The 13,889-nt window shown below is 50.7% G+C and overlaps 6 protein-coding genes across 6 annotated transcripts; 3 read left to right on the top strand and 3 right to left on the bottom strand.

The window, feature by feature from the left end:
- Nucleotides 1-3,408: 3,408 nt before the first annotated feature.
- On the top strand, nucleotides 3,409-4,372 carry BU25DRAFT_492573 (uncharacterized protein; the record flags this gene model as incomplete). Its single annotated transcript, XM_033711652.1, has 1 exon — nucleotides 3,409-4,372. Exon 1 carries the CDS (start codon nucleotides 3,476-3,478, stop codon nucleotides 4,370-4,372), a length of 897 nt encoding a protein of 298 aa, XP_033560241.1. The 5' UTR covers nucleotides 3,409-3,475.
- A 788-nt stretch (nucleotides 4,373-5,160) lies between these two features.
- On the top strand, nucleotides 5,161-7,014 carry BU25DRAFT_300616 (uncharacterized protein; the record flags this gene model as incomplete). Its single annotated transcript, XM_033701979.1, has 1 exon — nucleotides 5,161-7,014. A coding segment is annotated over one exon (1,854 nt), but the record flags the coding sequence as incomplete, so codon positions are not given.
- A 292-nt stretch (nucleotides 7,015-7,306) lies between these two features.
- Nucleotides 7,307-8,257, bottom strand: BU25DRAFT_432606 (uncharacterized protein; the record flags this gene model as incomplete). Its single annotated transcript, XM_033708729.1, has 3 exons — nucleotides 7,307-7,635; nucleotides 7,775-8,167; nucleotides 8,221-8,257. The coding sequence occupies 3 exons, from the start codon at nucleotides 8,255-8,257 to the stop codon at nucleotides 7,307-7,309; spliced, it is 759 nt and encodes a 252-aa protein (XP_033560239.1).
- A 972-nt stretch (nucleotides 8,258-9,229) lies between these two features.
- Nucleotides 9,230-10,485, top strand: BU25DRAFT_396284 (extracellular solute-binding protein family 1; the record flags this gene model as incomplete). The annotated part of the gene is made up of 3 exons (XM_033704825.1): nucleotides 9,230-9,609; nucleotides 9,659-9,723; nucleotides 9,790-10,485. The coding sequence occupies exons 1-3, from the start codon at nucleotides 9,438-9,440 to the stop codon at nucleotides 10,483-10,485; spliced, it is 933 nt and encodes a 310-aa protein (XP_033560238.1). The 5' UTR covers nucleotides 9,230-9,437.
- Nucleotides 10,486-10,769: 284 nt separating this feature from the next.
- BU25DRAFT_344989 (uncharacterized protein) lies at nucleotides 10,770-11,228 on the bottom strand (the record flags this gene model as incomplete). Its single annotated transcript, XM_033703023.1, has 2 exons — nucleotides 10,770-10,841; nucleotides 11,019-11,228. Coding segments are annotated over 2 exons (282 nt in total), but the record flags the coding sequence as incomplete, so codon positions are not given.
- Nucleotides 11,229-11,434: 206 nt separating this feature from the next.
- Nucleotides 11,435-13,039, bottom strand: BU25DRAFT_344691 (Cryptochrome/photolyase FAD-binding domain-containing protein; the record flags this gene model as incomplete). The annotated part of the gene is made up of 1 exon (XM_033703009.1): nucleotides 11,435-13,039. One exon carries the CDS (start codon nucleotides 13,037-13,039, stop codon nucleotides 11,435-11,437), a length of 1,605 nt encoding a protein of 534 aa, XP_033560236.1.
- Nucleotides 13,040-13,889: the final 850 nt, after the last annotated feature.

The following is a 13,889-nucleotide window of genomic DNA, read 5'->3' as shown; positions in this document are numbered from 1 at the left end:
CTACAGATTACAACACCAAAAAATCTCACAATAATATATATTGTATGTGGTTGTACAGCTTCATTTGTGGGTGCCTGTGAAGGCGCTAGCGCGGTTGTTTTACCAACATGATCGTTGTGCGCACAGACACGGTACCGTGCCTGTGCGCGCAATGCGCCAAGACGCTTTATGCACCCATACTTCAGAACACCCCAACTCAACGCCACAATGACGCTAGAGGAAGCCATTAAAGAGATGGATGTTATGATGGCAGTATACTCGGTACGATCAGTATACTCAGTACCGAGCGCTCTAAGCAATCCTCTGCTCATGTAAATATAGCAAGTAGACACGCTGCCCTTATGGCATCGTGTTCAACCTTGTCAATCAACTTTGTTATTGGAATCTCACTTGCTCTCGAGCCAGACAGTATACTCTGTACTACTCATTGCAACCAGTTGCCACGGTCTTTGACTAGACAACTACCTGACTATTACAAAGGCTACTACCGCCTCGCCTGGATAGTCTACCCCTGACCACCCGAGCCTTGCTTAGGTGACTGTCAACCCCTACGGACTTGTTACAATCCTACATCCTGCAATAGGACGACGGGTAACAAGTAACCGCCAACCAAACACAGAAGCCTGGGGGAAGGCGCAGCATGGCAAGGCCACTCAGCCAATGCCTGAGGGATGCTTGGCCAAGCAGTCACGTGAGTGCTTGTCAACAAGCATGACACAATGCTCGTCAACGAGCATCATACGATACTTGTCAACAAGGCGCAACCTATCCGGATTGGCCAGGACCAACTCTGCTTGTCAACAAGCAGATCTGGTGGACTGTATATAAGCAAGTAGGAACACAACCCTTATGGTTTGTGTTCAACCTTGTCAATCAAGTTTGTCATTGGATCTCAACCAACCTTCAAGCTAGACAGATTGCCTGTACTACTCATTGTTCCCCCAAGTTGTCGTTAGGTGTTTCACCCAGGCAACTTACCCCTACTGTTCCAGAACCAGAGCTCATCCTCGAGAACCAATCAAATAGTACTTACGAGCTTTGCTTAAAGTACAACTTCAACAGGACTCCCTGTACCTCCGCTCACCCCCGAGAACCAATCTCTTGATTTCCTCCACCCAGCTTAACTGTATGGTGTTGTTGGTAGACTTGTATAGGAGGCCTGATGGCAGTGCCAATCCATCACCACACACATGCTATAAGCATCACCCAGGCACAGCTGCCATCTTGAGTAGTTGCTGTAACCTCCTTCTTCTCCCACATACATCTACTGAAGACATGTTTGGTCCTAGTGGTGACTCCAATCATGAAGCCCTTTTCATGTGCTCAGCATCAACGTTGTATTGGGTGATTTTGGACTGCAACAGGTTGAAATAGAGCTTGTACTTGGTGTACAATTTGGCATTGTGGCAATTACTGTCCATACCCATTGAGTATTGAGAGATGAGACAGATCAAGTGGTTGTTGATGAAGTGGGTAACCCAGCTCTTGCTGACTGGCTCTATGGCTATTGACAATGCAAAACTTGCTATTATTTCCCTTGTAGGTGTAAGGCAACAAGTGCAGTAAGCTCTTCTATATACTTGCCAAGCTCATCCTCCTGTTGTGGAGTCAGCTTCTGCTGGTTAGCATTCTTGGTCTCTCAATCAGCTTGTATCTGCTTGTGTTTCCACAACAAGGTTGTGCAATTAACACCATGTTTATCTGCAATTATCTGGTATACAAGTGTTTTGCCTAGCTTCAAACTTTCAATTTCATCATGCACTTCTTTGATACCTGTCATGTGAGATATTATGCATTGAAGTATAGGTGTGTTTTAGTGATCGCGGTCGGCACGCGAATCCGGTCGGCACGCTCACAGACACAGTCTATCTTTACTGATGCCCCTCTTCTTCCACGTCACCTCTGCATTTGGATTCACACTGTCTCCCCACTACAAGCGCCTACAGTATTTCGACAGCTCACCACAGTGTCCAAGGCGGCAATCAATCCTTGTACAAAACCGCCGACATGCTGCCAGAGATCCTTGCTCTCAACGACTTTGCACGGTCGCTGGATAACAAGACCGCTCTCACCGAATCGCAGATCGAACAAGCTTGTCGGCGGTATAAGGAAGCCATGATTGATCGCGCGTTTCCATGGGTTCGCAAAAGAGGCGGAACATCATTTCCACATCTAGACTTCGATGGTATGTCAGGAACAGTTGCAAAGCTTGTGAGCTGGACAATACTGCCGGTGGTGAGAGTAGTTTATCGCGCATGGGGGTTCGGACGGTAGATGAGAGGCCGCGGTCCTGCTCAAGTTAAGAGCCGAGCCACTGCTGTTCGAGTGCGTTGCGCGTCTTCTGTCTGCCGTCCATGTGCCTCACGATGCCAGACTTCAGCCCCTGTTGAGGGACCTACAGACTCAGACGAGTCATAACAGTGTCTGTGCTGCGAGGCTCAAGCAGAAAGCAGAAGGGTTTGCTGTTGCTCACTTAGGTAGAGGCGGTGAGTCAAACTACTGGATAACATCCACGACGTTCGTCACAGTAGATAGATTCAATGATTACACATCCAACCAAATCTTTCTGAAAGGCCTGTTTGGAAGCTTTTCTCTACCATGGTGTATTCAGTACAGGACAGTGTACTTCGCACTGTCTGGTAAATCGGGATTGAGCCGGGCCTTCCATATTTCAAGCCTTACAGCAGCTTGAGTGGGGACATCGGCACTCTTCAGATGAGCTTGGCCATCTTTCCATGCAGATCTAGATCGACTGCTCACTGGCAGGGAAGCACCGGAATGCTGGATGTCGTTCCGGGATCGCCATCCTTTGCGGCAAAATGACGGGCCATATCCGCAACTTTGGGTATAATTGTGTGACAGCTGTCATGTAAAGTCTAGAATTAGCGTAAAACTGTCCCGAAACCCATTCTCACGGTCCCAAAATGGACGATGTTCGTCAGTTTGTGGGGAATGGAGACGTCACGTGATGCATACGTGGACAGCTTACCTCACCCTGCACAAAAGTGTTTCACGCCAAAAAGTCTCACTTTAGCGTTCCACGGACCATCAGAGTGACAACTACACCTATGTTGAACGTCCAAATTAGGTAAAATCACGACTGCGCCTTCTTCCTACCCTAAATCGTCATAAGGTAGGTACGTGCAATGGCCGCAAACACGCTGATGCAAGCCACAACACCATTGACTCCACTGCGGCATGGCCGAGATACTTCACGTCGTCAGTTGTTGCGTGGAGAAGACTTCGTAAGCTGCAATCGAGAGGTGAGAGAGCGGAACGGCAGTGTTTTCAAAACCTTGTCAAGAATTCAGGAGAGAGCGGAAGACAGTGGGCGCAGGTATTTAAGTCGAGCAATACCTCAGGCAAATACATATCATCCAGCATCAATCATTACTTCTTCCCTCATCTCTTCTACCTCCTTCCCCACACTCACTTAAGAATCACTTTCCTTCAAACTTCCCAGCCAACCATCAAAATGCACTTCTCCACTGCCGTCATTGCTGCATTCGCGGCCACCTATGTCTCTGCCTCTCCTCTCATGGTCCGCGGTAACACCTGCGGTGCCGCTCCTAGTGGCAGCAACACCAACAACCAGCCCATCTCGCAGCCTTCTGGCATCCAGACCTCAGCTGCCTGCCAGTCTCAGTGCGAGGCCAAAAGCTCCTGCAAGTCTTTCTGCTTCGGCCTGGTCGACAACACCATCCAGTGCAAGCTCTTCTCCTGCGCTGCCTCCGCTGTTCCCACTCAGTCCAGCGCCAACCTTGTAGTCTACGATAAGGCCTGCTCTGCTGTCCCAAGCGTTGTTCCTACCTCCAGCAACCCCACTGGCAAGAAGGTCGACAACAGCCAGACCCAGAGCAACTCGAACTCTGGCTCCAAGGCCTCCGAGCAGAAGGCTCAGGAGTCCAAGATGGCCGACGCCAGCAGGACCTCTGGCCAAAAGGCCGCTGAGTTCAAACAAGCCCGGGACAGCAACAACAACAACAACAACTACGGCACCCAGAAGCAGTCGACCCAGAAGGAGACTACCCAGAAGGAGACTACCCAGAAGGGGTCGACCCAGAAGCAGTCTTCCAACACCAACACCCAGAATGAGTCCTCTTCCACGTCCTCCACCTCGGCCAACACCTGCGGCACCAAGCCCAGCGCCAGCATCAACAACCAGCCCATCTCAACCCCTTCCGTCACCTCCGAGGACGCGTGCAAGGCCAAGTGTCAGGCTAACAGCTCCTGCAAGTCTTTCACCTGTGGCGAGGTCGACCATAAGGTCGTCTGCAAGCTCTATTCTGTCGCTGCTGCTCAGGTCCCTGCACCTACCAACGCTGCTCAGAAGAACGCCCTCAAGGCCTACGATGTCGGCTGCTCCATCTGAATGTATTTAGACCGCTAAGTGCCATTTTCTGAGAACTCTGCGATCGATGCTACTACAATGGTGGATGTTGATGGGTTGAGCGGTGTTATCCGCTGATGGGGAGATGGCTGGAGCGGTGGACGCACTGCTTGAATGCGCTGCAATGACAACAGTGTACAGACCAGTGCACAAAAACATTTACTTTTTCTTTTCGGATTACGCTCGTTTTGTTTCTTGAATGGCCTGGCGTTTTCTGTAGAGTTTAGCATCAATAAAAATGATTGGTACCATAACTGCTCTTTCAGATTGAATTGTGACACTGCTTCACTTGCCAATGGCCTAGCCTAATGCATTGCAATGATTGACAGTCATAAAGAGATGGGCAGTTAGCTCAAAGTTCAGCACTGTTGCTCTTCCCGCAAATCGATTCGATCGAACGGCAGGCCTCTCAAAAGGTCATGCGGCCTCCGGCAAGGAAGGTGCATCTCGACTGTCACGCAGTATTGATGTAAGGCCTCACCAACCAGTATGCGCGGAAAGTGCGCTAACAGAATTTCGCAGCTTGAAGTTCCGTTGCGTGCTGATGAGACGAATCGTGTGAGGGCAAACCCGGAGATCCTGCTTATGTAATTAGCGCATCCAGCTATATGCTTTCGGGTTCTTGACGGCTCGATCTCTCATGCCTCATAATGTAACATTTCACTAATGTCTCACTCTCAGACTGGCCATAGCCCACAATGACAAGTGCTGCTTCACTGCGGACATCGCAAGCGCCAAGGAATGATCAGCCAGAAGCAAAGACGGGCTCTGAGAGCCGCCAGGCTCGCGTGCGCACCGCCAAAGCATGTCGCTTGTGCAATGAGAAGCGTGTAAAGTGCGATGCTAGCGAGCGCGGAACGCCTTGTACTCGATGCGAGCAGAGGGGAGAATCCAATTGCACATTAATACAGTCTCGAAGAGGTATTTATGTCCGGAAGCCACGACGCCAACAAGCACGCGCTCGCAGTACAGCGGTTGAGTCGAGTAGACCTCCCCTCAACGGTGATTCGGACGGTGTAAGGAGTCTCTCAGCATCGGAAGAGCCCAATGTCCGGATCCCTGCTCCAGCAATAGAGGCTCAACATGCCCGCTCTTGCACAGCTCCGGCTAGTGTGCAGCCTCAACATGACATGCTTTCTGGAGCCACCGATGTCAGTATCGACTCGAGACACCGTGACGCGAGCTGGTCGACAGTTTTTGAGAACCTGCTCCAGTCTCGTGATCATAGAGACAGAGACGCCATCGTCGACAAATGTTCGATTGCGTATGTTGGAGAAGCTTTCCCTCTCGGTATCATTCTAGATGGTTCGAGAAGTGGCACTGGACGTCCCTTGCTTCATCATTCTGGGCCTGCCCCTACCTCTGGTGCGCCTATTTTGTCATCTCATACAGCTCATCCTCCTGGTGTACCTCCGGAAGACATCTCATTCCTCGAAGCTAAACAGGCCTTCATGGCACCTCCTGACGAAACACTGGACATGCTCATCACGGTCTTCATGGAGCGAGTGTTCCCTTTCTATCCGATCGTCAATCCGCAAGAATTCCTTCAGCATCACAAAGAGCGGAAGCTACCATGGATACTTCTACACTCTATATGCTTTCTGGCTGCCACGTTCTGTCCTCTGCGGATTCTGCATCGAGCCGGATTCGATGACAGGAAACAAGCACGGTCTCAATTTTACAGCAAAGCCAAGGCGCTCTTTGACATAGGCTACGACAGCAGAAAGATTGTTACACTTCAAGTAGCGATCATGTTGAGCTTCTGGGGCGGCAGCCCGAACAACCATTGGAACTTCTACACTTGGATATCTACTGGAGTTACAATTGCTGAGACTATTGGCTGTCATAGGTCCATGGCTGGACTCAACATTGCACCTCAGGACCGGAGCCTCCTGAAAAGGTTGTGGTGGACTCTGGTTGTGAGGGATGCCACTTGCGCATCGATGCATGGACGCCCGTTCAGAATCAACCTCGACCATTGCGATATCGATGAGTTGGCATTGGAAGATTTCGACTACGAGGTCTCATCCGTGCCCGACCGCCTCTTATCTGATAATGTTCGCCTTTCAGGCTTGTACCACATCCAAGTAGCTAAGCTGGCGCTCCTGCTTCGTCAGATTGTCACGATGCGCTTCTATCCACGGAGTCAGGACGCGAACTCACCCTCGATATTGCATGAGCTGCTATTGCTTTGGCGAAACGAACTGCCGGCCTCCCTCCAATGGAAAGACAATGACAGCACGCATACGGATGTGTTTCGGACGACACTCTGCATATTGTACAACCATAACGTCATCCTGACACACATCAAACCGGAGTTTGCAGCGGACAATAGCAATGCGCTCTCACCCTCGTCCTGGCTTGGTGATGAAGTCGCCAGTCTTTCAGCACAACAAATTGCGTCCCTCGCATGTTCCATGGTCACGACTTCCGAGGAGCTTTTCCCTCCACATGAGCTGTTTCACGGTCTCTTTATCGCATGTGTCGTCTTCTTCGTTCAGTCCAGAAGCCGCAGTTCGATGACAGCAAGTTTGGGTAAGTCTGCTCTTACCAGCTGTAAGATGGCCCTTCATATCCATCGCGAAACGTGGGATGCCAGCTCATGGATCACTCAAATCTTTGACAAGGCGCTTGCCAGTCCCGTGGCAAGAGCCGATGCACCTCTTGACGGCCCCACGCTGAACCCGCATACTGGCTTCAACAACCTCGATACCCTCGATACAAGTGGGTTGTACCTTGATGGCATGGAGGGTTGGCCCAACCACCTTTTCCTTGGGGATCTGTTCGATCCGTCAATTAGCACAGTGGCTTTCGCACCCTCTACGTCAGGATGTGGACAGAACTTCCCGACGCAGTATCTCTAAGGGATAGCTGGGTTACTCCTGGATTCAAGTGTCGTCTTGAAGGCACTATCAACTACGCTACTCTAAGCGGCAGGATTTTCGCTTTCCTCATCCTTTCCCAAGCCTTCAAGTACCTATCAGCAGTGTCAATCTCCTCTTCGAAACCAGCTTCTCTGCTCCGCGTCAAATTGTACTGTCTATCGAAGTCGAGGTAAATAAGCATGAAACGTACAAATGGCCAATTCTGCTCCTCCAGAGCTTTCTCCTCTAGCCCGTGCGTCTCAGTCGGCTTCTTCCACGCATTGATATTGCTTTTGACAAACTTTTCCATCGGTACAGGATCGAAACCAGGTCCCTTGCCCACCAAATCGAAATGATCGCGCAGCTTCGGCCAGACGTCCACTCAAGTGACCGTCTTGCTGTCATCGATGTTGAACACACCGCCGTTACAACACTCCTCCATATGTGTCGCAACATGGATCTCCATCTTCTCCAAGATGCCTTGTGAAGTGTCAGAGTGCTTGCACTTCCACACCCGTACCAGCGCCATGTACTTCTCGATAGATTGTCAAATACAGCCCAATACGCTGTGACAGATTCATCGCATTGCCGACTGGCGTGAACCCAATTATGCCGTCAGGCCGCGCCTCAGCGAACATCCGGTCCTTGCCCTTCGACAGCTCGGTGAGTAGGTCGTACTGCGAGTAGTAGAGGATCTTGCTCGCGTAGGGTTCAGAAATTCTCGGCATATTCTCACGCAGGTGTGGGTTGATGGGGACTTTGTCTGGAAATTCGAGGCCGTAGCCTTTGCCGCCGGTTTGCAGGATGACCATCTTCAGTTGGGGAGAGATTTGTTCGATGGCGCGGATGGCGGTATCAAGAAGGGCGGTATTGACTTTCTTCAAGCTTTCGAAGTCATCTGTCTGAATATATACTGGTTGTATGTCAGCTTCTTATCACACCCTCTATCACTTGCATGCGATGAACCTACCCGTGAAGAAGACATGTGAGATCGTCTACGCATACTCAACCTTCTCTTTCAGCATCTGCACCACTTCGGGCACAAATTTCGGCAGGTCGATGCCATTGAGATTCAACTGACGATCTTGTGGCAAGTATACTTGCTCCAGTGTGAACGGTCGATTCGAAAGACCTGTGACCTATGCGAACGTGGTCGGTGTGGGGTACGAAGTAATCTCGTTGAGGAGCGCCCGTCTGGAGATGCCAGACGCGCCGAAGATGAGAGCGTGCGACATTACTCTCTTACAGAATCTCCGAGCTATTATAATAATGAAGGAGCAGGACGATGTATAATGAGCAGAGGCATGACACCTTTTTGCTTCTTTAGTCACTCGAGCAGGCGCGGTGTCCATGTTCGAAGGTTGTGGTCTAATACGTAGCTGCACTTTGGTGTTTCCCACTGCCAATAGGAACAACTGAGAAGCATTGTGTGATGATTGTGATTATCGGAACTACAGATGTGTGAAGGAAATCATTGCTGTGTATGAGCTAGGCCGATAACGGCTTAGCGGCAGATTCAACCCACCTCATGAGGGAACGTTCTCTGGGCACTGACACCCACCAACATTAGGTGCTGCACAGAGATCTCTATCAGCAACACACACACACAACAGTTCACTTTGTGCAGCTTGATCGATTAGTATCAGATTAGTTCAATAGTTAATATCTAGGCTACGCAATGCTTCGTGCTGCAGCCTTAGCTCGCTCCCAGCCCTAGCTACGAACTCAGCCGCACATTAGATGACGCCATCAGAAAAAGCATTAATGACAGGTCCACCTACAAGGATCGCACACCGACACATCTGACATGTTGCAAGGTAGAAAAGGCGGTTAACATTGCCATTAGTAAGATCTTCTGTCCTTCACAGGGCTGCCTGAACTACGATGTTCTTGGTTCTGCGCCGCAGCACTAGTTCCGCCTTGAAGCTAGAATACACCTATCAGTTCTTAGTGCTACTGGTAAGATGCCTTTCAGCAGACTTGTGACGCCACTTCAGCTACTCCCATCACCGTCGAAGCCAAAGGTACCGTACATGAGCCTGCAGCCCAACATTGGCACAACAATTCCATCATGTCGAGTTCAGCTACGCAGAACAGTCTTGACCTGACAGGAGCTATAAACGTGAGGTGGTTGCAGTGTGTCTCTTCTAGTAAATCTGATCACAACTTTCAAAAAGCACAACATGTTTTCCATGAGCATTTCTCATCTTTTTTACACCATCGCGGTTGCAATCAGCGGCGTGAACGCACTTGTTGATCCGACAGAAATATACAACGGCGGTTTCATCTCGATAAACAACAACACAGCACTGCGGATAGCAACCGGAGGTGCTGGGCAGAGCGGCTTGGTCAAAGGTAATTTTTGCAAGCCCGTTATCAATGGCTTCGCTGACTGGATGTATAGCTCTTGCCGATGCGTTCATTCAAGACAGCGTGAAGAATGGTTCACAGCCTTTCAATATTGGCTGGGTAGGTAGCAATCTGTCCTTGCAACGATAGCGCTGTTTTCATACTGTACTGACCACAACCTCGTAGGTATTGAGCGACACGACTTTCACCATCAAGAATCTCCAATCCGGCGAAGCAGACCTCGGAATATCCTACGTCCCAACGGCCGAAGAGGTCGCCGCCGAGCAGGGCATTATCGATGCAAACACAGGCCGCTACTACCTCTTCCGCGACCACTTCATCATCGCCGGCCCTCCCGAGAACCCAGCTGGTGTGAACAGCAGTATGGACGTCACTACGATCTTCGCAAAGATCTATCAGGCGGGAGAGCTGAACACCGCAAAGACCGCTGTCCCAACTCGCTTTCTGACCCGCTACGATAAATCCGCAACGAACCTCAAGGAATCGACATTGTGGCTTGGAATCGGTCAGGTGCCTTGGGCTCTACCGTATTCTACATGGTACCACCAGTTTCCCGCATTTCCCATCCAGGCATTGAACACAGCGAGCTTATTGAAAGAGTACACGCTGACAGACCGCGGGACGTTCTTGTCGCTGGAGCAGCTGCAGCCGAATCTTACGGCTGCACTGGAGCAGTTCAAAGTAGGAACAGATAGCAAGGATGATCCGTTGTTGCTACCGGGACATTTGCTTGTGGGGCGGAAGGCAAGGAATGCTACCTTGGCGCAGCAATTTGCGGCCTGGGCGACCAGTGCGCGTGGTCAGAGCGTGGTGACTGGGTTCAAGAAGAATGGACAGCAATTGTACAGTGGAGCGCCATGAGTGGGCAAAGCCTGGCCTGATGCCTTCTCCGTATCTTTCTATCTTTCTATCTTTCTATTTTCTATCTCATCGTCTCTAAACGCACCGTGGGCGTTTTATTGTTCCATCTTTCACGTTTGTTGCTCTCCTTCCCATTCGCGTGCCTAGTCATCGATATCGAATTCGGATTCAATCAGTCTGGCCTTTCTCGTTCTTTGTCGACATACAAGTACTCTTGTATGTGTACTTCTTTTCTGATCTGGAACATCCGACAGATATGCGTAGCGTTTGGCGGCTCGCCAGTATCATTCGTACATTGAATTAGTCGCTTCTGAGAGCTCAGCACTGCTTCGCTTGTCGATGCAACAGGTATCGATCTGTTGGTTTCCAGCAGCATCCATCTCATGTACAATCAGCTTGTCTTGCTCACATGTCTTAGACAGAGCAAGCTTCTTTGTCTTCTTTGTTTCTTGCTGCCTATAGATAGGAAGCCTTCTGCTCGTAGATAGAACCATCACAATTCATCTCACCTTCTAATAGTGCTGGTTCAACACGATCCAGGCCCACTCGAATCCATCCTGCAAAGCCTGATGACAACATCCAACGATCCTATCAAATCCTTTCAGCTTGTTTCGCACTTGCGCGTCCTGCATGTCGTCGAACGAAACTTCTTCGGTACCCCATGTATGGAACAGAATCACGTATTCGGGTACGTCTGTAATCAAGTTGTAAAGTCTCAGAGTGGTCGTTCCCAGGAGCCAAATATTGACACTGGCAGATGTGGTAAAAAAAAAACTGGTTGTAGGTGGAGGTTGAGAAGGCAGGAAGCTCGATAGTGTGGAGTCGGGCTGTGCGGGGCAAGCGATCAGGCATTGCGCCAACAACTGCAGCCTCGTCACACAACATGCAACAGAACGAAACCGCCCAAGCTCTTCTACCTACTCACATTAGGTACTGTCGAAACACCATCTCAAGGCTCAACACCAGACATGTCATTCTTGAACCTCTCCATACACCGTTGCTTCGTCTTCTTCCAGTTAACGTGGGGCTTCGGGTATCCCAATTTCTCAAACTCCTCCTTGCTGAGCCTCTCGTACGGCGCAAAGATAGCCTTACCTTGCACATCCTTCAGCTCAGGCACCCACTTGCGGATGTAGTCTCCGTCGGGATCGTTGCGCTCAGCCTGACTCACAGGGTTGAAGACAGTATAGCTCGGCTCCCAGCCTTGCGTATTGTTGCTCAGATCCCAATCAATCAGTGTCTCAGCAAAGTAGCGCTCGCCGCGGCGGTAGTCAATGAGCAGGTTGCAGTACAGATATGAGGAGACGTTCATGCGCAAGCGATTGTGCATGTAAGCCTCGTGATTCAGCTGGCGCATGCCCGCATCGATAAACGGCTCGCCTGTTGTACCCTTGTACCACTTCTCCCACCCCTCCTCGTCATCTTCCCATTGTACGAAGTCGAACTTAAGGTTCTGCGGCAAGTTCATCGAGGTGTGCGGTGTCATCATCGTCGTCTGTCGGTAAAGTTCGCGGAATACGATCTCGCGCACCCAGCTGTAGACGCCGGGCTTCGAGCGACCTTCGGTAAAGTCGCTGCTGCCGCCGTTGTAGTCACTGACTTTTCGCAGGACTTCACGTACGCTGAACATGCCGGCAGACAAGTACGCGCTCATACGAGAAGTCGAGTTCGCGGCTGGGTTCGATCGCGTGGCTTCGTAGTTCTTGATCTGCTTCAGGAAGGCATCCATTCGCTTTGCGCCAGCTTTGTGGCCGGCAGGCCAAAGCTTGCGGATGCGCTTCCTGTCCTCCTCGCTCCCTAACTGCTTATCCTTGCCCGGCTGTGGGGGTTTTGTTCCAAACAAGTCCTTGAGCTCCTTCGCAATGTCCGCATTCTGCTTCTTGGGATCAGGCCTTAGGTCCAGAAGCTCTGGCTCTTCCTTGACGATGTCCAGCCACTTGCCGAAGTAGGGTGTGAACACCTTCATTGGCTTGCCGTTGCCAGTCAACATAGTTCCTGGCTCGACCACCGTCTGGTCGTGGTATATCGAGACGTGCACATCGTTTCCGACTTGCTTCACCAGCTTTATGTCGCGTCGCATCTCGTCGATTTCGTACTCGTGATTGCTGAACACGTGCGACACCTTGTGCTCCTTCAGCCAGTCGACCACCGTTGGCACGATCTTCTTGCGATCTTCGCACTCCAGGAAGACTAGTGGTATGTTGAGATCCTTCAGCTCCTTTTGCATTATGCTGATACCTTCACACATGAAGTCCATTCGCGCTGGACTCGTGCCGTGCCATGACTCGTCTGCTGCACAATGCAAGTACAGGCAGATAAGTGGCTTCTTCGAGCTCTGCGCAAGCTCCGAAGCATGGTGTAAAGCAGTATTATCCTGAATGCGCAAGTCCTTTGGGTGGAACCAATGAACTACTTTTGTGATATCGTTCTTCTCCTCTTGCGCACCCAGAGCTTCCTTCAATTGATCATAAGGCAGGTTCTCGTCCACCTCCTTTGCGCGCTTGGTCGTGGTATGGCCAAGCTCATCACGGTCATACGTGGTCCGTTTCGACATTTCGGCTGGCTTCTTTTGCGCTTTGCGCCCTGGTGGTGTCGCGTGCTTTGATGCTTGAGCTTTTGCAGCTACGAGACGAATTGGGATTCTTTGGAAGCGTGGTATACGCGCAATTGGGAGAAGAAAGGGATGTCTGACAAGAAGCATAGGTGCGGGAAAGGATGTGGAAGGAATACAATCCGGTACCTCACCGACGCGACAGCTAAAGAAAGTTGAGTGGTGACGTCGTTGGTTGATACACTAGAACCAATTCAAGCCACCCCATAATGGACGCGACAGCGCGGTCCGAATCGCAATCAAGATTCACGATCTGTGGGGTACCTGGTTCCTGCAGCAGCTCGCGGATGCATGCCGATCATTTTGATGGCTGTCAGTGTTAGAGGTTTGAGGTAATGCAGAAGATGCCAGGGTGTGGTATCGTGAACAGTCTTCAGGGTGGAGTACGGCAAAGCTACACAAAATCGGTTTAGCATCAATTCAGGATGTAGCTCTGCTACGCTGTTACGGATGCAGATGGCTCACGCGCGCTTTTCGCATCCTCTGACTCACCTCCAGGCAATTATTGTTCGCGTTGTTCTTGCACAGGAGATGTCAGGGGCACGGTCGCGCCTGCGATCTCCGGTCATCGCCGTCGTCATCGAACTTCCCTCAACTTCCATCCTTCCCTTTCCGCGGCACAATATCCGAATCGAAGCTCATGCCAAGGTCTTCTTCTCCACTTTATCTGTCTCATGCCCAATAGACTCTCTTCCCCTGCACGAGTTCGTTTGTACTGCAGATGCCAAGAACGCCGCGCGGGCGGAGTGTTCTTCACCATGTGCGCCATGGCGAATCACGACTCCGCTATCGT

The sequence above is a fragment of the Macroventuria anomochaeta genome, assembly GCF_010093625.1.
Source record: "Macroventuria anomochaeta strain CBS 525.71 unplaced genomic scaffold BU25scaffold_23, whole genome shotgun sequence".
NCBI classification, from domain to species: Eukaryota; Fungi; Ascomycota; class Dothideomycetes; order Pleosporales; family Didymellaceae; genus Macroventuria; species Macroventuria anomochaeta.
This window is presented reverse-complemented; position numbering and strand designations above follow the sequence as displayed.